At 41.5% G+C, this 24,233-nt stretch overlaps 2 protein-coding genes across 2 annotated transcripts; both read right to left on the reverse strand.

Annotated features, from left to right (window-relative positions):
• Positions 1–275: 275 nt before the first annotated feature.
• LOC120570997 (gastrula zinc finger protein XlCGF17.1-like) lies at positions 276–8,575 on the reverse strand. The gene is made up of 3 exons (XM_039819680.1): positions 8,520–8,575; positions 6,825–7,696; positions 276–358 (listed from the first exon to the last, which is right to left on the reverse strand). The coding sequence occupies exons 1-3, from the start codon at positions 8,573–8,575 to the stop codon at positions 276–278; spliced, it is 1,011 nt and encodes a 336-aa protein (XP_039675614.1).
• Positions 8,576–20,936: 12,361 nt separating this feature from the next.
• Positions 20,937–22,827, reverse strand: LOC120571075 (putative nuclease HARBI1; the record flags this gene model as incomplete). Its single annotated transcript, XM_039819779.1, has 3 exons — positions 20,937–22,399; positions 22,501–22,612; positions 22,702–22,827. Coding segments are annotated over 3 exons (609 nt in total), but the record flags the coding sequence as incomplete, so codon positions are not given.
• Between the last annotated feature and the right edge of the window lie 1,406 nt (positions 22,828–24,233).

A 24,233-nucleotide genomic window follows, 5' to 3' on the forward strand; every position in this document is an offset into this window, starting at 1 on the left:
CAGGATCAGAAGAGTCTCCAGTCTGGTCTTCAGTCTCTGGTTGTAATAGTGGATGTGAGTTCCTGGGTGGTTCTGGTCCTCCACAGTCCTCTCCATCAGCTTCTGTTTCCATGTGTTGAGTTTGTCTCTGATGAAGCTGTGAGGACTGAGCTTTCTCTTCATCATCTTCACTCTTCACAGGGACAGGAGTGAATGGGAACTTGATGATATCAGCCTCCTCCAGCCCTTGAAGCTGCTCTCCCTCCTGACTGCTCCACAGTTCCTCCTGTTCCTCTTTAATGGGTCGGGGCTCTGGCTCCCTGCTGGTCCTGCTGCTTAGGGGGGACCTCTTCTTTAACCACCAACAGCTGCTGCACATCTGCAGGAAGCAGGAAACAGAGAGAGAGAGAGACGTTAACACAAACACAGAGAGACAGCATCAACAGTACAGAGTCTCTTTTCAAATCTCTTTACGTGGTAAAAAAAACTGGTATTTCTGACTTTCAGCCCGAGTGGTGACAATTATACCTGAGGCTTATCTTATTCTTATTTAATTTTCTAGTCTGGCTTGAATCCTACTTAAAGGTGCTCTAAGCGATGTTGGGTAGGGCTTTGACTTTTGCCCAAAAATCATATTCGAAGTTTGTTTGTTTATTAATATTTATTCATAATTTTGAATATTTTGACCATTAAATGCCTTCAGTAAGACCTATATTGGTATAAGTTGTATAGGTTCTGTCCACCAGAGGGCAGTGTATCAGTCAATGTCAATAGGCAGACGATGTTTTCAGAAGAAAAACACAATTATTAAAATTGTTAATATTATTAAAGTCAGACCCCTGTTCTTTCTGACCACGGTAAGACATCTGTAGCAGGAAAAGTTAACCCTCTCTTTGATTTCATGTTGTTTATGGAGAAGGAGAACCAGGAAATGAGTCGGGGGGGAAGTGCAAGCCACGGCCGAGTGACGTGCGTCGCCGCGACACGTAGTTACATTTTGAAAGGAGTGAGAAAGCCTCGGAATATGAATTGAAAACGTTTACAAGGAAACACATTTACAAAATATAATGCCCATAACAGGTTCGAATATTAAAAACAGAAATATTCGAATGTCATTATTTTTTTTTAATATTCGAATTACATTAGAATAACGAAGTTTGGAGTCAAAGCCCTAATGTTGGGTGACGTTACTTCTTGTTGACATTCAAAGTATTTTCAAACAAAATGAAGACTAGCTCGCGCCTCCCTCCTCCTCATCCTGTTCCCTCCCTTCTGTGCACTAACCCCCACCCTCCCACCACACCCAAATTCTTCTTGTCTGTTATTGGCTGAACACTGGAACACGGTTTGTGTATGTTTACATGGTCCAGGTTGGACCACTTTGTTTTTTTTGGCGTGTGTGGACCCTAGGCTGTCTACAGAGACCGCGTTTTTTTACAGTGTGTTTAGGGGACTGGCAGCTCGCGGATAGTGAGGAGAGGTTTGCTGTATGTGACAAAAAATTTTGTAGCCTAAAAAACGTGTGACATCGCTTAGAGTACCTTTAAAGAGCAGGGACTACTTTGTGTCTATAGATAAACATCTGAGCGGACAAATATGAAATGCCGAGTTCCCCAAGTCTCCATTCTGGGGCCTCTTCTGTTTAACATCTAAATGCTTCTACTGGCTCAGCAAACAGAAGACAGTTGCACTGATTATTTGTCCATAAGCGTTGTTTGCTGTGTCATCACATCAACACACAGTCACATGACTTCTCAAACCTGACGGAGGTTCTCCGCTCTCCTTCAAAACGTCACAATTACCTTCTGTTTCCATGTGTTCAGTTTGTCTCTGATGAAGCTGTGATGACTGAGCTTCCTCTTCATCATCTTCACTCTTCTCAGGGACAGGAATGAATAGGAACGTGGTGATATCAGCCTCCTCCAGCCCTTGAAGCTGCTCTCCCTCCTGACTGCTCCACAGTTCCACCTGTTCCTCTTTAATGTGTGGGGGGGGCTCTGGCTCCTGCTGGTCCACACTGGAGCTACACTCCTGCTGCTCCTCTTCAACAACAATCACTTCCAGAACATCTTGAGGTAACGCTGAAACACAGTGTGAATAATTGTACAATTTAACATCTACAATTCCATCAAACGTGGCAAAATCCAACACTGAAAATGATTCAGCAACAATTTTAAGAAGATGGTTCCTCAAATTTAAGGATATGTTGATTTTGTTTGTCTTCAATGACTGTAGACTAAATATATCTGGGGTTTTGTAAGTAGTTAACAAGCTTCTGTTGTTGGTCCGAAGAAAGCGTAGCTCTAAGATGAAGCGCACGGTTCACCATAAACCTGTTGAAGTTTTCTAAGGCTGGTTTAGGCTGCATTCACACGTCCTGCATTGCTGCTTCGGAGTAGATTCAACACCAGGGCCGGTTCTAGCCTGCTATATTAGGGTGGGCAGGTAGAAGAAATAGGTGGGCTGAATGCTTATTAGCTAAATGCAGGGTTTTCCCTGCTATTATACGGCTTAGGCGCAGCGCCTATGCATATGAAGGTTAAAACAACGGGAGAGCATTTGGACAATGAGCCGACCGTTATTTTACATTCAGGGAACCAACAAACGGGACGGGCGTCCACTCGCTGTCTTCGGCACACACGGCATGATAGTTCACGTACACAGCAGCATAAATAGTGTCTCACACACAGCCACATGCACAGACAGACAGACACACAGACACACACACACACACCTTCCTCTTCATCATCTTCGCTCTTCACAGGGACAGAAATGAATGGGAACTTGGTGATATCAGCCTCCTCCAGCCCTTGAAGCTGCTCTCCCTCCTGACTGCTCCACAGTTCCTCTTTAATGTGTGGGGGGGGGGGGGCTCTGGCTCATGCTGGTCCACACTGGAGCTACACTCCTGCTGCTCCTCTTTAATAACAATCTGGCTTTTGTTGTCTTTTGAGTCACTGCAGTACCTCTGAAACGCCTTCAACCCTTGTTGGGTTTAGGGTGGGGTTGGGTACCGAAACTCTGTACTTTTTAGGGTACGAATCAGATTAGGCCAGTACTACTGGGGACCAAATCCCAGTGTTTTCTAGACCTATAGCCTGTTGTATGACCACATCTTTTGCCTCCTGTTTTTGATACCTTCGCCTGAGATTGTACTTTGTAAAATAAACTTCATTACCTCTTTACCTCTGCCACTAAATCATGCTTTTGAGTCCTCTGAGCTCCCTGACAACTAGTAAATTATGTGTATTGTGTTCCCTTCATGAATTCTTCATGTATTAATCTTGTATTTGTGCTGTATACTGTTTTGTTGATGTGCTCTTGTTGTCCATCTTTAGTCTTATTTTATTTATTCTTAGTTATTTTCTCAACTGACTGGCCCAGAGACAGAATGCTGATTTTGAACATGTCTTTAAAACACCAGATTACATGTCAACATTTTTAAACCTGAGAGCTCCTACGTAAGCGCAATCTCCTTATTCCTCTCAGCATATTTCACAGATAGCAGGGCTCAGCTCTGACACACACACACAGAGCTGGGGAGCAGATGGAGAAAACTACGTCGCCTCTGCAGCTTGTTCACGTCACAGCGAGTCACAAAAATACCAATAAAGCAGTCCCAAATCTGGTTACACTTTTCAATACGCCACGCAGACAGCGTTCGCTGCAATATAATATAACAACACATTCTCAATCCCATCGCATCAAATACAGACGCTTGCTCAGGTGTCTTTGCCGTTCGTTATTGTAACCAGGTTCTAATCAGCCTTCAACATTTACCTGCATAAACAACTCAAGGTCTGGGATCACTACTTCAATACTTTTTAGTAATGTCCTGGTTCGAGGGATAAAGATAAGATAGATATCAAATGCACTGACGCTTAATACTAATTTGTCTTTGGCTGTAGATGATTATTGACTTCACACAGAGAATGAAAACACCAACACACAGTGACTCTTTTAAAAAAATAGTATTATTGAAAATTATCAACAATGCATATTAGACTCCCATTTCCCACCCCAAAATTCATTTGTCAACAAAATATGTTCTGGCCAGAAACCACAATTTTTAAGTGTTGCTGCAACAATAGTCTCTTAAATTTAGTTGTGCACAACCCAGTACCTGTTTGAGCTCAGTCAAAAAAAAAAAGCACACAGCCCCTCCATCACACCCGCGCTGTCTCTCACCATCCACCACACAGTCCCACAGTACTATGTCAACGGAAAAGTTTTCAGACACCACCATAAAAAAAATAAAATAAAAAATAAATCACTTTTCAGGATGAACAGCGCCAGTACTGCGCCATCTTAAATTACGTTTAGATCAGACTACAGCAATATACACAGGCACATCATGAGCTAAAAATCTAAACTCAGCACGGCAGATATAATTTAACATTGGCCACATAAGTTGTAAATCTTAACCAATAATATGCATAAACATTATAAACAGTTTTAGTAAATACTTTGACATTGAAAACAAGACCCACGCTTCCTTCAGAACTAGTAGGGTCTCCCTCATTTCAACTGTAGCCTACGGTAACATCGTAGTTTTAAACTTGTACAGGATAACAGTTAGGAATAAACACGGTATATGAGCTTACCTATGTCAATAGTCAGCTGCAAATATGGTTTGACCCCAAAAAAATTCTAACAAAAGGTTTTTCTGTGGTTTACAGTAGTATCAGATGTACTTAAAAACATACTAAAAGTTTACCAAAGTTTGACTTCAAGAAAGGTCCCATTTTCAAAATGGCGTCCGCCAGGTCCTTAAAAAGACCATTACTCCTTTGTATTCCTATTACACCATGAATACTGCTACATGTTCTGGCCATGTAATATTCTAATTAGCATATTTGTATGATAAATAACTGATTACAAGCAATATTATATATATTAAAGCAATTGGTTACAAGCATATTTATGCAAAAAATAAGGGCAAATACAATTACAATTTAATAATAAAATTTCCCTTAAGTAATTGCATATTTCTCATATCGTTTTGCCTAGTGTTGGTGGTTTCTGTCCATCAGCTCCTTTCTGATGAACCTCTACCACATCAGAGCCATCTCTTAAGTTTTTACAGCAAATGGGGCAAGTTTCTTGGTTTACAACAATGACTCATAGTCAAAATTGCATTTGGAGTGTACTTTTTCCTCAAGCTAATCCAACAATGTCATCCTCTCTTAATACACTCACATTGTTGGCCTTTGTCATGTGTTAGAAATCTTTCTAATGTTCTTTTGACACCCCCATAAAATGACACTGGACATGTGTCTGAGAATAAGACATTTGTGCTGTAATATACACCACCGGTCAAAGGTTTTAGAACACCCCAATCTTTTTTGTTTTGTCTTGAAATTTTAGCAGTTCAAGTCCAATGAATAGCTTGAAATGGTACAAAGGTAAGTAGTTAACTGCTTGAGGTTAAAAAAAAAGTAAGGTTACCCAAAACAGAAAAATAATGTACATTTCAGAATTTTACAAAAAGGCCTTTTTCAGGGAACAAGAAATGATTTAACAATGTAAAGCTGTTCTGCAGGAATGGAGGTTGATCAAGCTTTGAGAGTTGGTGCTACCAATTCCCACAGGTGTTCCAACTTGTCTGGATTACTTACAACCCCCTCTGTTTGTATAAAAGTATTGTTGGAACACACTATGGTACCGTACCCTCGTGAGCATTATTTGAACAGTATTGTACTGCAGAAAGTAGTGTGTTGCTATAAAAATGGCAGGAAAAAGAAAATTAACAATGGAAGAGAGACAGACCATCGTAACACTTAAGAATGTTGGTCTTTCCACAGAGAAATTGCGAAGAAAGTCAAGGTATCAGTGAGTACAGTATTCTTCACTATCAAAAGGCACTTAGAAACTGGGGGAAACTCTGACAGGAAGAGGTCTGGCAGACCCAAAGCCACAACAGAATCAGAAGACAAGTTTCTGAGAGTCAACAGCTTGCGTGATAGGCGGCTCACAGGACAACAGCTTCAAGCACAGCTTAATAGTGGTCGTAATAAACAAGTCTCAGGTTCAACTGGAAAGAGAAGACTTGGAGCTGCAGGTTTGATAGGTCGAGTTGCAGCAAGAAAGCCATTGCTAAGACGTCAGAATAAGAAAAAGAGGCTTGCCTGGGCCAAGAAACATCATAAATGGACTACTGAAGACTGGAAGAAGGTGTTATGGACTGATGAATAAAAATTTGAAATCTTCGGTTCATCACGCAGGATTTTTGTACGCCTGGAGGGCGGAGTACATGGAGGAGGAAGCGTGATGGTCTGGGGCTGTTTTGCTGGATCCAGGGTCGGTGATTGGTACAGAGTGAAAGACACCCTGAACCAAAACGGCTACCACAGCATTTTGCAGCGCCATGCAGTACCCTCTGGTATGCGCCTAGTTGGTCAGGGGTTCATCCTACAGCAAGATAATGACCCAAAACATAAGTCTGCAACAGATTTGGGAATTACTTTCTGAAGAATATTTGATTTCCATTGTAGAAAGAATGTTACGAGTGTGTCCAGTGGTTATATCTGCCAAAGGGGGATACTTTGATGAGTCAAAAATTTAGAATACATTTTGGTTTATAAATGGATTCCATGATTTATTTTTTAACTTAAATTGTTAATTTCTTCTATTATTTCATTTCAGAGTACAATAAGACATTGAACTGCATGAATTTCAATAAAAACCTGGAAAAATTGGGGTGTAAAACTTTTGACCAGTAGTGTAAATGCACAAACATTATTCCATGTCATCAGTCTCAGGATCAGAAGAGTCTCCAGTCTGGTCTTCAGTCTCTGGTTGTAAAAGTGGATGTGGATGTGAGTTCCTGGCTGGTTCTGGTCCTCCACAGTCCTCTCCATCAGCTTCTGTTTCCATCGGACCAACACATTTATGTGTTTTGACATCAGAACGCCGGAAAAATCTTTTGTTACAAACACTGCAGCTGAATCTTTTCTCTCCTGTGTGGACAACCATGTGTTGCTGTAAACTTCCTCTCTGTGTAAAATATTTCTTACAGACTGAGCAGCTGAAAGGTTTTTCTCCTGTGTGAGTTCTCATGTGCATCTTTAAAGCTCCACTGTGTGTCAAAGATTTCTTACAGACCGAGCAGCTGAAAGGTTTTTCTCCAGAATGAGTCATCATGTGGGTCTTCAGGGTTCCACTAACAGTGAAAGCTTTACCACACTCAGAGCAGCTGAAAGGCTTCTTTCCTGTGTGAGTTCTCATGTGTTTCTGTAAACATCCATTCAAAGTAAAAGATTTATTACAAACTAAACAGCTGAAAGGAGTTTCTCCTGTGTGGATTCTCATGTGTGACCGTAAATTTTCACTCTGTGTAAAAGATTTATTACAAACTGAGCAGCTAAAAGGTTTCTCTCCTGTGTGAGTTATCATGTGTCTCTTCAGGTTTCCACGTTCAATGAAAGCTTTACCACACTCAGAGCAGCTGAAAGGCTTCTCCCCTGTGTGGATTCTCATGTGATTCTGTAAACTTCCTCTCTGTGTAAAAGATTTCTTACAGACGGAGCAGCTGAAAGGCTTCTGTCCTGTGTGAGTCATCATGTGTTTCTTCAGATGTGTCTTGAAGCAAAAACTTTTCCCACACTCAGAGCAGCTGAATGTTTTCTTACGTCTTGAATCATGTTTCAGAGAGTTTAAAGCTGACTGAGGTTCTCTGGTCTCCTTCCAATCAGCACTGTCATCAGTCTCAGGATCAGAAGAGTCTCCAGTCTGGTCTTCAGTCTCTGGTTGTAAAAGTGGATGTGAGTTCCTGGCTGGTTCTGGTCCTCCACAGTCCTCTCCATCAGCTTCTGTTTCCATGTGTTGAGTTTGTCTCTGATGAAGCTGTGAGGACTGAGCTTCCTCTTCATCATCTTCACTCTTCACAGGGACAGGAGTGAATGGGAACTTGGTGATATCAGCCTCCTCCAGCCCTTGAAGCTGCTCTCCCTCCTGACTACTCCACAGTTCCTCCTGTTCCTCTTTAATGTGTGGGGGGGGCTCTGGCTCCTGCTGGTCCACACTGGAGCTACACTCCTGCTGCTCAGGGGGAACCTCTTCTTTAACCACCGACAGCTGCTCAACATCTGCAGGAAACACAGAGAGAAATGTTGTGGAACTGTATCTTATCACCTGGATTGTGATTGTAATAAAGAAATACTGGTTGTTCAGTCACTTACTTACGTTACATCTGCACTAGGGATGGGCGATAGAGACGATATGCAATATAAACGATAACATTTTTTACGATATGACAGAGATTTCAATTATATTGTACTATCGTGATAATTCATGATGATGACGCAATCTACCCGCGAGTAGTCTTATAATAGATAATAATAGAACTCTCTAGTTTAGAGCCACGAGCTGCAACCGGCTGCAACGCGTCATCGTCATCTTGAGTAAACATGGCTAAAAGCGAAACAAGGAGCTGGTGAAAAAGACCGGTGCAACATCCATTATTTGGACTTGGTTTGGATTTAAGCCGCTACAACGGAGCTGTGGTCGAGCCGTACCGTGGAGCCTTTCACCAGCCTGACCATTCGCTGTATAACGGACGACTAGAATCTTGGCAGCCGGTGTTTGCAGACGTCATACTTCCCCGCTGAACATACAGCCGTGTGTGCGTGTGTGTGTACAGCGGGGGAATGGGACCAAAAAATGTACCGGGAAGTTTTACCCCCCGGTACGGATTGAGCAGAGGCTGCACAGTTTGACCAGCAGGCAGCAGCGCCAGGCCGCCGGATGGTGTTGCTAACAACTTGCAATGTATGACTATTATCAGACCGGCCCACCGGTCCCAACTCTCGTGTGTGTGTGTGTGTGTGTAAATGCGTTACATTAGGCTGCAGGTAAGAAACTTTGTTTGAATAAGTAAGTAGTGTAAGTAAAATTTATTTATAAAGCGCTTTTCACAGATAAAATCACAAAGTGCTGTACAAAAGAATAGGTAACACAAACAATATAAAATGTATATACATATGTAAAATTAAAGTGACACTAGTGAAACCCATCAACCAAAAGCTTTCCTAAATAAACATGTTTTCAGATTCTTTTTAAAGAGACAACAGAGTCTGCCAGGCACTGGACAGAGGCAAGGCGTTCCACAGTCTGGGAGCAACAGACTCAAAAGACAGGTCCCCTCGAGTCTTATCAGCGGTCTTTGGGACTAAAAGCAGGTTCTGGCCAGCGGACCGGAAGGGTCGGCCAGAGGAATATGGCTTCAAAAGGTCCAGAATGTACTGTGGGGCCTGACCGTTTAAGGCTCTGAAAGTCAGTACTAAAATCTTAAAATCAATTCTGAATTTCACAGGGAGCCAATGGAGAGCCGACAAGACTGGAGTGATATGAGACCTTAAATATGTTTATTTAAAGTATTTGTGCATCTTGGCCTAATACTGAAGTATTTTCTTGTACAGTGTCTGTTCCTTAACTAAACAGACACCAGTTTTTTCCTGTTCTCTGCATCTTGGGTGGTATTTAAGAACCAAGGACTTAAACTAAGTGTAGTGGCCTTTTTAGAATGGTTTGCACTAAAGAGAAGACACACAATACTTTAAGCTTTTTCTTTGTCAAAGTCTCTGCAACTAGTGCACTTGAATTTTATTTATCTGCAACATTATGTTGTATAATTACAGTTTTGAACAATAAATATAAAATTTTCTAAAAAATATACTTTTTTTTTAAAAAAAAAAAAAAAAAAAAGGTTTTCCTTAGGGTCTATGTAACCTGTCTGAAATGGTTCTATTATAATTTATATATCGCAATATATATCGTTATCACAAGAGGCTGCAATGTATATCGCAATATGGATTTTAGGCCATATCACCCATCCCTAATCTGCACTACTTGTAGTACTTGTTTTCCTTTTCAGCCTTGGGAAACGGTTGTAAAGGCTGTTGACTGACATATTAGGGCCCTCTTGTGGTGAAATAATGCAACTGCGCTGTTGAGCACAAAGTGCAGCAGCAGAGACGAGAAGCCAACAGGCAAGTGTTATTTACATAGCTTAACTTCTGCTGTACTTACAAACTTTCCAATCCATCGTTTTATGAGTACATAACCTATTTGTACTAGTGTAGAAGGTTGGTATCATTTTGGGCATTATTAGTGGGGTAACTTACGAGATACAAACATGGATCCATTAGCCCCGCGCTAAGCTATTCAGCTGATAACCTAACTCTCCCAATGTTAGACCCAGGTGAAAAAAGCTTCTGGGGGGGTGTTTGGCTCGAGGTCATGGTGCAAAGGACCCTAGGGTGAAATTACTCCGAACCATCACTTTAAGAGGTAGGGTTAGTAGAGAGATGTCGGAATAACACTGTGGACTTTACTGCATTCAAATGGTTTAAGTTGTGTCTCTGATGAACTGTGATAAAAACCAATAATTTTTCTAATCTGGACATTACTTGAGTCTTTCACTGGTTTGGTGAGACTTTTGTTGATGCAGAGCTAATCTAATCACCATTGGGCTTCCGTATGCTAATTCTAGTTAGCTGTACCTTTCTAGTTATAGTAAGACTGTAGTATTTGGACAATCCTTGATGTAGAGAGCTCAAGCATAACTATGTCCAGAAAACACGCCAACCACTGTTTCATACAAAGCGAGTGGGGGGGGGAGCCAGCACTGAGCTATAATTTTCTTGGTCGCGGTTGAGTCGGCTAGCCAAATATTTTCTGTCTCCCAAGTAGGTGTAATTTAGAGTCATCATTAAGTAACAAAACAATTGGGTCAGTAGGATGTTTTATTCCAAAACTCATGCACCTGTACACACTCCCAGACCATGTGCAGGAAAGTTCCAGTTTGTTCAGGTTGGCAGAACGTGCAATAGGGAGCGGGAATGGCTTTAGAAACGCATCTCTTGAGGGGTCCAATATGTCCTATGGCATATGTTGAAGTGGATCTGCTGGTGATTTGGGTTTTTGGAACAGTGGGAAATGTTGTCCCAAACTGTCTCCCAATTAATTACGTTCCCCTCTGGGCTCAACGCTTGCTCCCATTTCTTTACTATTGGGAGTTCTCCTACGTATACTTGCATAAGTTTAGCATAAATCCCAGATACTAATCCTCTCACAGGAGAATCAACAGCCATTTAATGATTGGGTGCGTCTCAAGACTGTTCCCCTATGGCACTCCATAACATTTTAGGGTTGACCTTAAGTGAAGATAAAAGGAAGAAGGATGTTCTAGGGATCTCAAAGCTAGCTATCAGATATTCAAAACTTAACATACCTTCCCTTATTGAATAGCTGGTCTAGAGTAAAAATATCTGTCACTGGTTATAAACAAAGGGTTTATTACCTGACATTAAGTGTATGTTGTGCCAAATTGGGGTGTTCAAATGCCACTTATTGGTGTGGCATAGCTGCTCCTCCACCTACTTAAAGTTGGTCAATGTGTTGGTGATAATAGGGTGGTAGACACACACCTGTAAAGGCAAGGTCCTGCAGTCTTAGACTTCCAGAGAGGTTTTGCTCTATTTCTCTCCATGGGACTGTAGATGAGGGGTCCATCCACACTCTACTGAGAGCCAGTAGCTGAAAGGCTCTGTGGTACATTTTAAGGTTGGGGAGGGCCAGGCTTCCCTTGTTTGTGGTACGTTGCAAGGAAGAGTATTTTAGCTTAGGTTGTTTATTATTCCAAAATTACCCCCGAATTACGATATCAAGTTTCTTCCAGAAATGTATTGGTGGGGGTAAGGAGATCATTGTACTTAAAGGTCCCATGACATGGTGCTCTTTGGATGCTTTTATATAGACCTTAGTGGTCCCCTAATACTGTATCTGAAGTCTCTTTTATATAGACCTTAGTGGTCCCCTAATACTGTATCTGAAGTCTCTTTTATATAGACCTTAGTGGTCCCCTAATACTGTATCTGAAGTCTCTTTTATATAGACCTTAGTGGTCCCCTAATACTGTATCTGAAGTCTCTCTTTTATATAGACCTTAGTGGTCCCCTAATACTGTATCTGAAGTCTCTTTTTATATAGACCTTAGTGGTCCCCTAATACTGTATCCGAAGTCTCTTTTATATAGGCCTTAGTGGTCCCCTAATACTGTATCTGAAGTCTCTTTTATATAGACCTTAGTGGTCCCCTAATACTGTATCTGAAGTCTCTTTTATATAGACCTTAGTGGTCCCCTAATACTGTATCCGAAGTCTCTTTTATATAGACCTTAGTGGTCCTCTAATACTGTATCTGAAGTCTCTTTTATATAGACCTTAGTGGTCCCCTAATACTGTATCTGAAGTCTCTTTTATATAGACCTTAGTGGTCTCCTAATACTGTATCTTAAGTCTCTTTTATATAGACCTTAGTGGTCCCCTAATACTGTATCTGAAGTCTCTTTTATATAGACCTTAGTGGTCCCCTAATACTGTATCTGAAGTCTCTTTTATATAGACCTTAGTGGTCCCCTAATACTGTATCTGAAGTCTCTTTTATATAGACCTTAGTGGTCCCCTAATACTGTATCTGTAATTCAGCCTTGGTGCAGAATTACAGCCACTAGAGCCATGAGCTTTCCTTAGGATGTGCCATTTCTGTGTCTGTAGCTATTGAGGAGGAGAGAGGGGTGGGTCAAGGTGGAGGGTGGGGGTGTGGCCTTGACCAACTACCACTTTGCTCGTTTGAAAGCCATGATGTCTCTCTCTCATGGGTGGGCTAAATTCTCTGGGTGGGCAACATTTCCAGATCGGAAGAAAATGAAAGCTTTCAGTTTCTCAAAGGCAGAGCAGGATTCCCAGAGCTCGGTTTACACCTATCACCATTTCTAGCCACTGGGGGACCATAGGCAGACTGGGGGAACGCATATTAATGTTAAAAAACCTCATAAAAGTGAATTTTGCTTTGGACTGATGGAATTCAATCCAACCCCGGTGTTTTCCCTTTCTTAGCTGTTTTTAACGCTGATTTGAGTTCCTCTAACGTAACAGTATGACCCAGTACTACTGCCTCCTCTGGGTCGAGATGAGGCAGGTTTAGCTCTTTCAGGAACTGTTGGCACTGTGTCGAATCCGGATTGCAGGAGGATTCATACAACTTTGAATAAAAGGACTGGAAAGTGGCGGTGATATCTTTAGGATTCGTTGAGATACCTCGGTCCATCGGTTTTATTTTCATGAACATTGGAGATTTATGAAGCGAGAATGTGCAGTAGTTGTCTCCAGAGAAACACTCCGATCCACTGCGGGCTCAGTTTAAATAATAGTTGCAGCTCTAGACGTGTGAGATCTGGAAGAAAAAACGCTGTTCTCGTTTTACAAATGTTTCTTTCAGGATGGAAGTGATTTCCAAGTTTGTCGCTTTTATAAATTTGTGTCGCTTTCAACGACGTTCCTATCTATTGTTAGGTGGTGTGCTTCAAACATTATGTGCAGTTTTTAGATCGACTGGATCAATAATCTCTAACTTTTTAGTGACAGTATTTTGCTTTTTCTTCGACATTCTTGTCACTTTTACCCCCCTCAAATGTTTGTCGCTTCTTTGATATTTTGTTTTCTCTCAACATTATTTTAAACATTTGTATCCCTTTTTTATGTTTTTTCCCCAACACACACACACACACACACACACACCCTTCCTTCCTTCCTGAGACTATTTAGCAGAGTCACTGTGGCTCCGTCCAGCGCTTTCTCTAATCTAACCTTCCTCTACAGCGCTGTGGAAGAAGGTCTGGACATGCGAGACTAGTGTGAAAGGAACCCTACTCCTAAAATAATACAGTAATAATAACAATAATAATCTTGACTTCCGCAGATTTTCCCACCTTTATTTCCCCTAAAAACTCTGTTAACATTGTTCCTACCTTCCTCTTCGTCATCTTCACTCTTCACGGGGACAGGAGTGAATGGGAACTTGGTGATATCAGCCTCCTCCAGCCCTTGAAGCTGCTCTCCCTCCTGACTGCTCCACAGTTCCTCCTGTTCCTCTTTAATGTGTGGGGGGGGCTCTGGCTCCTGCTGGTCCACACTGGAGCTACACTCCTGCTGCTCCTCTTTAACAACAATCTGGCTTTTGTCGTCTGGAGGCAAAGCTGAAACACAGACAGAAGTTAATGTCAGCTATAGCTTAAAGATTGCAGGGGTTCCCCCAGAAAAGTTGAGGCCAGTCGGTGGCCAGTGTGAGAATAGGATCTAAAAATGCTACAGTACTCCATAGGGCCCTACATGAAGTCAGTGCTACAAGCTAACTGGAGATTTTAAAATATGACTGTTGGAGCCATTTCACCACTTTGTTTGTATATGCTTCAATATTGGTTATGTCAAGGTGCAGTTTTATGTTTGAGCACTGGGTGGAGCATGGCCTTTGGGAAGGCATAAAGCTCATCAGCCACAGGTACACAGGTGTGTGGAAAACGGGGAAAGCAGACAGCTTTTTACCGTGTCAGTCGTGTCAGTTTGGGCAGTGTTTCAGTTGTTTGACAAGGAAACTAAACCAGAAATGAAATGGACTTTATACTTGTGCGACGGTAAGCAGGCCGTTATACTGAAAATAAATGGGTCACAGCACCGAAATGCAGACAAATTGTGGACATTGATTATTGGCACGCAGAACACGCGTCAGAGCAAGTTCTCCCCTGATCTCACCATATCGGCCTAACGTAGGAGTTGATAAAAGACTCTACAATGACTATGTCTAAGTACCGGTTAAGAGGACTTGTCATTATGTTATTGTATCTGGAGTGTCTATTTGCACCCCCGGTACGAATAGCCTCGGCCACACAGCTGAGCTATTTACACCCTGTGACCTAACAACAAAAAAACGTTGCTCGCGTGCACCGAAATCATGGCGGACGTTCATCTTCCATGACCGCAGAAACTGGCATATTAGGGAAGTTTTGTCTCTAAAGTTTATGACAATTGAATTTCTAGCGGAAAATGGATACTACAGTTGCGCTGTCTTCAGTGAAAGCATACAACCGTTAGTTTGTTAGTTAGTACCTATTTTTTTTGTATACAGTATGGTTACCTAGCAACCGAGGCTTGAAGAAACCAAGTGGTAAACAGTTGTTCAACTTCCTGAAAGAACTGCTAGGTGAGTGGTTAGTGCGCTTGCCTTTGGTATGGGAGTTTGGAGTTCGATTCCCCTGTGTGGTGATCTTATTTTTTTAAATTTGGATTTGATAATTTGCATGCAATTGCGCAAGTCAGGACCCGCAATTGCGCAGGTCAGGACCCGCGAACCCTATTTTTTTGCAGGGTGGTAGGGGAAGACTCATGAATATGCCTGCTCTGGTTGGGTTGGTTAGGTTTAGGCAAGAGGAGTGGGATGGTTATGGTTAGGGTAAGAATGTCAGGGCGATAATATTCCAAAAAGGTGTAATACATTAGTAGTATGGATAACTGTGTGTAAATATAAGGTACTGTAAATGCACAGGGGTGCAAATAGCATACTGCTAATTGTACCAGGGGTGCAAATAGCCTCACCCTATTGTATCTTGTATTTATTCTTGTTATAGACACACACCAATGCGCGCGCGGACACACAGAGACTCAGGCGCGCGCACACACACACACACACACACACACACACACACACACACACACACACACACACACACACACACACACACACACACACACACACACACACACACACACACACACACACAGAGCCTCAGTGGTTACAATACTGTGCTGTTCCAAGGTGAACGTCACTACTATTAACAATCACATATACGGTCCTAAGGGAATACCTATTAAATAATGCAAGAAACCTACCATAAATGAACTGACCAATATTCATATTATTAAATAAGAACCTTTGTTTATCTAGAAAACAGTCCCGAAATCACCATCACCAAACTCCACCAGACTCCATGTAAATAATCAGGACTTTTAGCGTGTACAGAGCCAGCATATTTCCACCAGACTCCATGTAAATAATCAGGACTTTTAGCGTGTACAGAGCCAGCATATTTCCACCAGACTCCATGTAAATAATCAGGACTTTTAGCGTGTACAGAGCCAGCATATTTCCACCAGACTCCATGTAAATAATCAGGACTTTTAGCGTGTATAGAGCCAGCATATTTCCACATGTAAATCGGTGAATTAAGGGTTAATTTCAACCAAACCAGAGTGGTGATTGTTGGAACAGTGGAAAGATGAACCAAGACGGCTTTTGATAGTTTCGTTTTGTTTCTGTCCACTTTGAATGCAGTGTGTTTTACGATGATAAAAGTCCTGATTACAGTGCCTTGCGAAAGTATTCGGCCCCCTTGAACGTTTCGACCTTTTGCCACATTTCAGGCCTCAAACATAAAGATATAAAACTGTAATTTTTTGTGAAGAATCAACAACAAGTGGGTCCCAATTATGAAGTGGAACGAAATTCATTGGCTATTTCAAACTTTTTTAACAAATAAAAAACTGAAAAAGTGGGTGCAAAATTATTCAGCCCCTTTACTTTCAGTGCAGCAAACTCTCTCCAGAAGTTCAGTGAGGATCTCTGAATGATCCAATGTTGACCTAAATGACTAATGATGATAAATAGAATCCAGCTGTGTGTAATCAAGTCTCCGTATAAATGCACCTGCTCTGTGATAGTCTCAGAGGTCCTGTTAAAACCCAGAGAGCATCATGAAGAACAAGGAACACACCAGGCAGGTCCGAGATACTGTTGTGGGAGAAGTTTAAAGCCGGATTTGGATACAAAAAGATTTCCCAAGCTTTAAACATCCCAAGGAGCACTGTGCGGCGATAATATTGAAATGGAAGGAGTATCAGACCACTACAAATCTACGAAGACCCGGCCGCCCTCTACACTTTCAGCTCATACAATGAGAAGACTGATCAGAGATGCAGCCAAGAGGCCCATGATCACTCTGGATGAACTGCACAGATCTACAGCTGAGGCGGGAGACTCTGTCCATAGGACAACAATCAGTCGTATACTGCACAAATCTGGCCTTTATGGAAGAGTGGCAAGAAGAAAGCCATTTCTTAAAGATATCCATAAAAAGTGTTGTTTAAAGTTTGCCAAAAAGCCACCTGGGAGACACACCAAACATGTGGAAGAAGGTGCTCTGGTCAGATGAAACCAAAATCAACTTTTGGCAACAATGCAAAACGTTATGTTTGGCGTAAAAGCAACACAGCTCATCACCCTGAACACACCATCCCCACTGTCAAACATGGTGGTGGCAGCATCATGGTTTGGGCCTGCTTTTCTTCAGCAGGGACAGGGAAGATGGTTAAAATTGATGGGAAGATGGATGGAGCCAAATACAGGACCATTCTGGAAGAAAACCTGATGGAGTCTGCAAAAGACCTGAGACTGGGACGGAGATTTGTCTTCCAACAAGACAATGATCCAAAACATAAAGCAAAATCTACAATGGAATGGTTCACAAATAAACATATCCAGGTGTTAGAATGGCCAAGTCAAAGTCCAGACCTGAATCCAATCGAGAATCTGTGGAAAGAACTGAAAACTGCTGTTCACAAACGCTCTCCATCCAACCTCACTGAGCTCGAGCTGTTTTGCAAGGAGGAATGGGCAAAAGATGTCCGTCTCTCGATGTGCAAAACTGATAGAGACATACCCCAAGCGACTTACAGCTGTAATCGCAGCAAAAGGTGGCGCTACAAAGTATTAACTTAAGGGGGCTGAATAATTTTGCACGCCCAATATTTCAGTTTTTTATTTGTTTAAATGGTTTGAAATATCCAATAAATTTCGTTCCACTTCATGATTGTGTCCCACTTGTTGTTGATTCTTCACAAAAAATTACAGTTTTATATCTTTATGTTTGAGGCCTGAAATGTGGCAAAAGGTCGAAAAGTTCAAGGGGGCCGAATACTTTCGCAAGGCACTGTATTTACATGGAGTCTGGTAGGTTTGAGGAAGATCTGTTAAAGAGCAAAGATTAAAACAGATCTTCTTATTTCCATACGTCCTATCGTCATATCGTTGCTGAGAGAAGAGATCCCAGGAAGGAGAGAAAGATCAACTGAAGGTTTAATGACCAAACCTGCTCTGTGTAGCCGAAGCTGAGGGTTGTAAACAGCGTCCAGTAGCTCCCGTTGTCGCTCGTTCTCCTCTTTTGAACGACAAAGTTCCTCCTCGTACTCTGCTATCGTTCTTTCAAACAGCCCAAATATCTCTTCAGCAGCCGCAGTTAGTCGCTGCTCCACCAACGCTCTCAGCATCTGGACTTTACACATTTTACCTCTTTTTCAACACAGCAAAGACACTCTGCTAACACTCCTTTCCGCTAGACGCCATCTTGTTCAAAGTGTGAAGTTAGTCGCAGTAAGATTATAGCTTCCGGTGCAGATTAGTTGATGAGCTTCAAAATAAAAGTCCGGAAGTGTTCCAGGCTAATTTGAAAAAAAAAAAAAACACAGGAAGATACATTTTTCTTAAATATATGTTTGAAGAAATACAAATATTTAAATGCATCTTCAGAGCTCTGAGAAAACAAACAACCAAATTGAAGATGATGGTAGTTTGTTTCCTTTTTTCTTTTAAAGTGTCAAACAGAAAAAATCTCCAAAAAAAAGCTGTTTTTGTTGTTTGTCTATATGTGAAATTAATGTTTATGTTTGTATTTGACCGATTATTATCATATAAAATCAGACCACTTTTTTAAAAATATATTTTTTTTACTGACCAAAGAACCAAAAGCAAAAAGAAAGAAAAAACTGTTTCTAAAACTTAGTCTAAGTGCAATGTATAATCTATCTATCTATCTATCTATCTATCTATCTATCTATCTATCTATCTATCTATCTATCTATCTATCTATCTATCTCACAAACATACAAATCACACATCTTCTCTCTCAAGTTATTCATTTATTCATTTGATTTGCGTCATGTGCACAAAAACACAAAGAAGCAGTCGTAGGCTCCCTCCAACATTATTAAATGTGTAGAAAAAAAATCATAGTAGAAATAAAAAATCCCTGATATAATACATAAGTTGGAATACAACATACATAACATTAAATTAAATATATTAGTGGTAGTGATAAGTGACTTCCGTGAATACACAAACAAAACGGAGGGTTTCTTTCCAGGTTTGGACCTTTGCACCCCGGGGCTGAGTCAGCAAATAGAACTACCTAATGCCGGCTGATATTAAATCAATAAAATCCAGAAAAATTTATCTTTTAAGATTTGAATTGTCACCATGGACGTAGAAGTAAAAAGTGCTTTAAAACAAACTTTTGGGGGCTCAGTTCTTAATGTAAACATGAACCTGGTGCAATATAAAACATATCTGAGGGTTGCTTCTTGTTTGTATAATTTACAGCAAAAGTTCTCTGATAATCTCTTTTATATACAAGCTAAACTGGTATTGGAACTGAAATTTCGCTAACCTGATTGTAATTGAATCTGGACCTTGTGAATTGAAATTGAATCAATTAAACCTCCTGTCAGGATTTGTCAAGTGCAGGAACCCAAACACAGACCAGGGGCCTGTTTCACAAAAGCAGAATTTATAAATCCAGGATAACCGATAAAGCGAGGCTTGACCTAGTCTAATCTGCGCAGCCTGGCTTGGTGTGCGTTTCACAAAGTCACATTGTCCGTTCATGCCACCTGGGAATAACAGGCACCGCCCCCCGTGGTTACGTTGTTTTTCCGACTGGCAGCGTTCACATGGTCGGGATGCGTGTTCTTCTTCTTCTGTTATATTGGCGTTTGGCATAACAACTTGTTGCATGACTGCCACCAGTTGACCGTAGCCGAGAGCATCAGGTGGTGAAAACATGGAGGCCACAATATCAGAAGATTTTCTGCTGTTTTCTTATGCGAGCATCCAGACAGCACATGGCCAGGTGTTTGTTTGTGTTATCTGCAGGACAACGTACGGGAAAAGACACGGATAATGTGGTTATTTTTTTATACATGGGCCTATTTATGAATAATTTTAAACATATTATGTCTGTGCATGTTTCTTGGCAGAGGCATTTGTCCACAATAAACAGTTTATTGTCATTAAAATATGTTCAGTGAACCAAAGTCGCCTCCATCAAACGTCAGTTGTCAACAACGAGTCACCAACTGGGGAACTCGGGTATCTAAATCCAGCCTGAGTTTCCCTCCTCTGATTCCCAACAGGAAGTTACGTGAATGGTGACGTTTTCACTCGGAAAAACGTTTTTCCGATGTCCATGAACGCACGGTAAGCCAGGCTCTGACTAGGTCGAGCCAGGCTGAAGTCATTCAGATAGATGCGCGTTCACGGCTTTCCTCAAAAGACCGCGAGGTCGATCGCAGACTTACTGATGCCAAAATGGAGAAGACACGTTGTGCATTCTTTACACAGACTGAGCAGCAGATTCTTATGGAGACAAATGAGGAAGTCAAAGAAATAATTAATAAACAAAGGCAACACGGCCGCTGTCATGAAACAGCGAGAAAAAGCGTGGCAAACCATCGCGGACCGCCTGAATGCGTAAGTAAGCCAACTACCCTAAAAATATATATTTACTGCACTGAAACAGTTAGGCTATATTAACACCATTCATTTAGTTAATCTTTATTTGCAGAAATTAAGTTGTACATTACATTATCCGTAAAAGTCAGCAACGGAAGTTAATTGGCTTGTCAATGTAGCATGAAGATTAAATAGAGTATACCCAGTAACATTAAATTAAAATGCTCAAATTATACTCTCTCTCTCTCTCTCTCTCTCTCTCTCAGTATAACTATTAACGTGCAAGGCTGTTACTTGTTATGGCGGTTTTAATGTAATTTCTGTTACTAATGTTCACAGAGCAAACATGACTGGCCAAAAAAGGACCTGGGAGCAAGTTAAAATCAAATACAAGAACATCTTGCAGACTGGTAAATGTTTAATGTTAGTGAAACAATGTAGGTCTACTATAAATGAGGTGTATAGGTTACTCGTAAGGGGACTGCTCATATTTAATATTATTTTTACTGATTTTAGCAGTAAACAAAAAAAGACACATAGGTCTGGCACAGGGGGGTGGCCCAGCTACTCCAGAATTAACCCCAGCAGAGGAGATGGCCCTTGACCTGAACAAAGGGAGGCCTATAATTGAAGGAATCCAGGGTGGGACCTCCACTGACTCTGTCCCACCCACAGAAAGCGCCCACTTCATACAAGGTAGGCTACATTATTCCTATACTGTAGTAGCCTGAATATGAAAAATAATAAACCATTTAGCCTACAAGATATAATGTGGACTGTCTGACATTGTCTTGCAGTGTCTGGCAATACAATCAGTCTTCTGGAGCCCCTTTATGATGACCTAGATCCGGTGAGTATTAATTCTTAATGCCCCCCCAAGGCCTGGCCCCTGTCAAACCTTTGTCAATACAATTCTGTGGAAGCTGGTGTAGGGTGAAGGCACATCTGCTGCACAAGACGAGGAGGAAACTATTTCCGTGGACTCAAGAAGACAGGAGGTACAGTATCATGTCAATCTTGTGGAAATACTTATTTAGTACATAATGGATTATAGTGATATGGTGCTCATAGCAAATATATTTTTAATAGGACCCAGACACTGTGCAGGCCGACACTCAGCCTGCCAACATCGTAAGTATTACCCTGAAGAACAAATTCACACCATGCACAATTCCTGCTGAATTTAAGAAAGTATTGGTCTCTGACCAGTCTCACAGCAGCCAAGTCATAACTGATATGTGTTTTACAGAGTTCCCAAACGGTCAGGTCCCTATACACAACACACCTACAGAAACAAATACATTTGGCAGAGATACAAATTCAATTAAAGAAACGAAAAATGCAGGAAATGGACCTCGATATGCAAATCAAAAGAAAAACCTTGAGGAAACTGGATTTGGAAATAAAGAAACTGGAGAGAGAAGTAAATGATCATTTAAATGCATACTTTAAGAATGACAGTAACACAATGTATTAATCTTTTTTTGTTCTTTCCCCAAGCTCGCAGCAGACAAGTGAGACATCTCCTAAAAACTAAAAAGGTCAAAAAACATTGTGGTGTCTTTTCCTTGATATACAGGCCTACTCTATACAATTAAACCAAAAACAAATGTCTACTTCAAAAGCCAAATGAAACATACATAATTCAGGAATCAAAAGTAATTGGCAACGTATTGGTCTATGACCAGTCTGCCATTGACATTGTCTTGAAATATTGCTGCATTGTCCCAGTCCATATCCAAGGCTGCTCTGGGAGCCCTTTCCTTTCTCAGGCAGGCAATGTTGTGCAGGGCAGTGCATGCAACAGTGATGTCACAGGCCCTCTCTGGGGTGACTCTTAGGTGGTGAAGGCACTGGAAACGGGACTTCAAAAGGCCAAATGCCATCTCGATGCGGGCCCTTGATCTTGCATGGGCAAGATTATAGGTGTGCTGTGCTGCTGTCTGGGGGTCTGCAAATGGAGTCAGAAGAAATGGCTGACATGCATAGCACTTGTCTCCAAGCAAAACACCAGCATATTCCCCTGAGAACACAAAATGTAATAGTTACAACAAGAAGTATAGTGAAACTGTTGACACTATCATGATGTCCAAAGTGCTTATCAATAAAATGCCTGGGGCTTGCCTTGTGACAGTCGCTGGAAAATTGTAGAGGCCCTAAAGACTCTGGAGTCATGGACCGAGCCAGGCCACTTCGCCTCTACATTGCTGAAAATGCAGTCAGCATCACAGATCATCTGAAACAATAGGTTGTGTCAAGGTCATGTCATGCTCAGAATTAATTTAGGCATATGCAGTTGCCAGACAACATAAGTAGCCTACTTACCTGAACATTGATACTGTGGTAGGATTTTCTATTCACAAAGTCTCCCTCATGAACACCTGAGGGGTGTTTTATTCTAATGTGAGTGCAGTCCAGTGCACCTATCACATTAAGGCAAGGCAAGGCAAGGCAGCTTTATTTGTATAGCACATTTCAGCAACAAGGCAATTTAAAGTGCTTTACATAAAACATTAAACAGAACAATTTCAGTGCATTAAAAGACAAGAATAAAATGTACAGTGCAGTATAAGAATTTTAAAGAAAGAGCAGTTAAAAATAGATTATTTAAAGAAAAGCAACATTAGAAAGAAAGGTATTCAGCCTGGATTTAAAAGAACTGAGAGTTTCAGCGGACCTGCAGGTTTCTGGGAGTTTGTTCCAGATATGTGGAGCATAGAAACTGAACGCTGTTTCCCCCTGTTTAGTTCTGACTCTGGGAACAACAAGTAGACCTGTCCCAGACCACCTGAGAGGTCTGGGTGGGTCATAATGTAGTAGCAGATCAGAAATGTATTTTGGCCCTAAACCGTTTAGTGATTTATAAACCAGTAAAAGTATTTTGAAATCAATTCTTTGAGGCACAGGAAGCCAGTGTAAAGACTTCAGTACTGGAGTGATGTGATCCACTTTCCTGGTCTTAGTGAGGACTCGAGCAGCAGCGTTCTGAATCAGCTGCAGTTGTCTGATTGATTTTTTGGGGAGACCTGTAAAGACACCGTTACAGTAGTCAAGTCTACTGAAGATAAAAGCATGGACAAGTTTTTCCAGATCTTGCTGAGACATAAGTCCTCTAACCCTTGATATATTTTTAAGGTGATAATATGCTGATTTTGTAATTGTCTTAATGTGGCTGTTAAAATTTAGGTCTGAGTCCATGACTACACCAAGATTTCTGGCTTTGTCTGTTGTTTTTAACATTGTCGTTTGAAGCTGAGCGCTGACTTTTAATCGTTCCTCTTTTGCTCCAAAAACAACCACCTGTTTTTTCTTCATTTAATTTAAGAAAGTTCTGGCACATCCAGTCGTTAATTATTGTGCGTGGGCTGTGTCACATGCTAAGTCAGTCCATAGTTCTCAAGGCATTTTACCTCTGGCTGGGGGCGAACGATGGGAGAAGGAAGGGGGGCATACTTGGTTCCAGCATTCACCAGCTGCCCTCATCTGGTCAGTGAACTCCAACATGGGGATGGGGGAAAGAGGGGAGAGCAACGCATCCTCAAAGGCGTCCTCAAAGGTGTCGTAGGTGTTATAGGGGCTTGAGGAGTGTTGGACGGGTGAAAGGGGGGGTTGAGATTTCTCATCTCTGCTCTTTGGTCTCCCATGGTCAAATCCTTGCTCAGGTGGGGGCTGTGGTAGATCACTGCCGCACTTTGTTGTGTCTTCCTCTTGTTTTGTTTGTGTCGATTTATCTTGTCTCGTGCCCTTGGCCGAGGGAGCAGATGGGTGGTGCAGAGAGTAAAGTAGGCTAGAGGTGAACAGCTTTACTCCTGGCTTGTTAAGGAAGACTTTAGGGAAACCTGTAACACAAAATAAAT

The sequence above is a fragment of the Perca fluviatilis genome, chromosome 13 (genome assembly GCF_010015445.1).
Source record: "Perca fluviatilis chromosome 13, GENO_Pfluv_1.0, whole genome shotgun sequence".
Taxonomy (NCBI): Eukaryota; Metazoa; Chordata; class Actinopteri; order Perciformes; family Percidae; genus Perca; species Perca fluviatilis.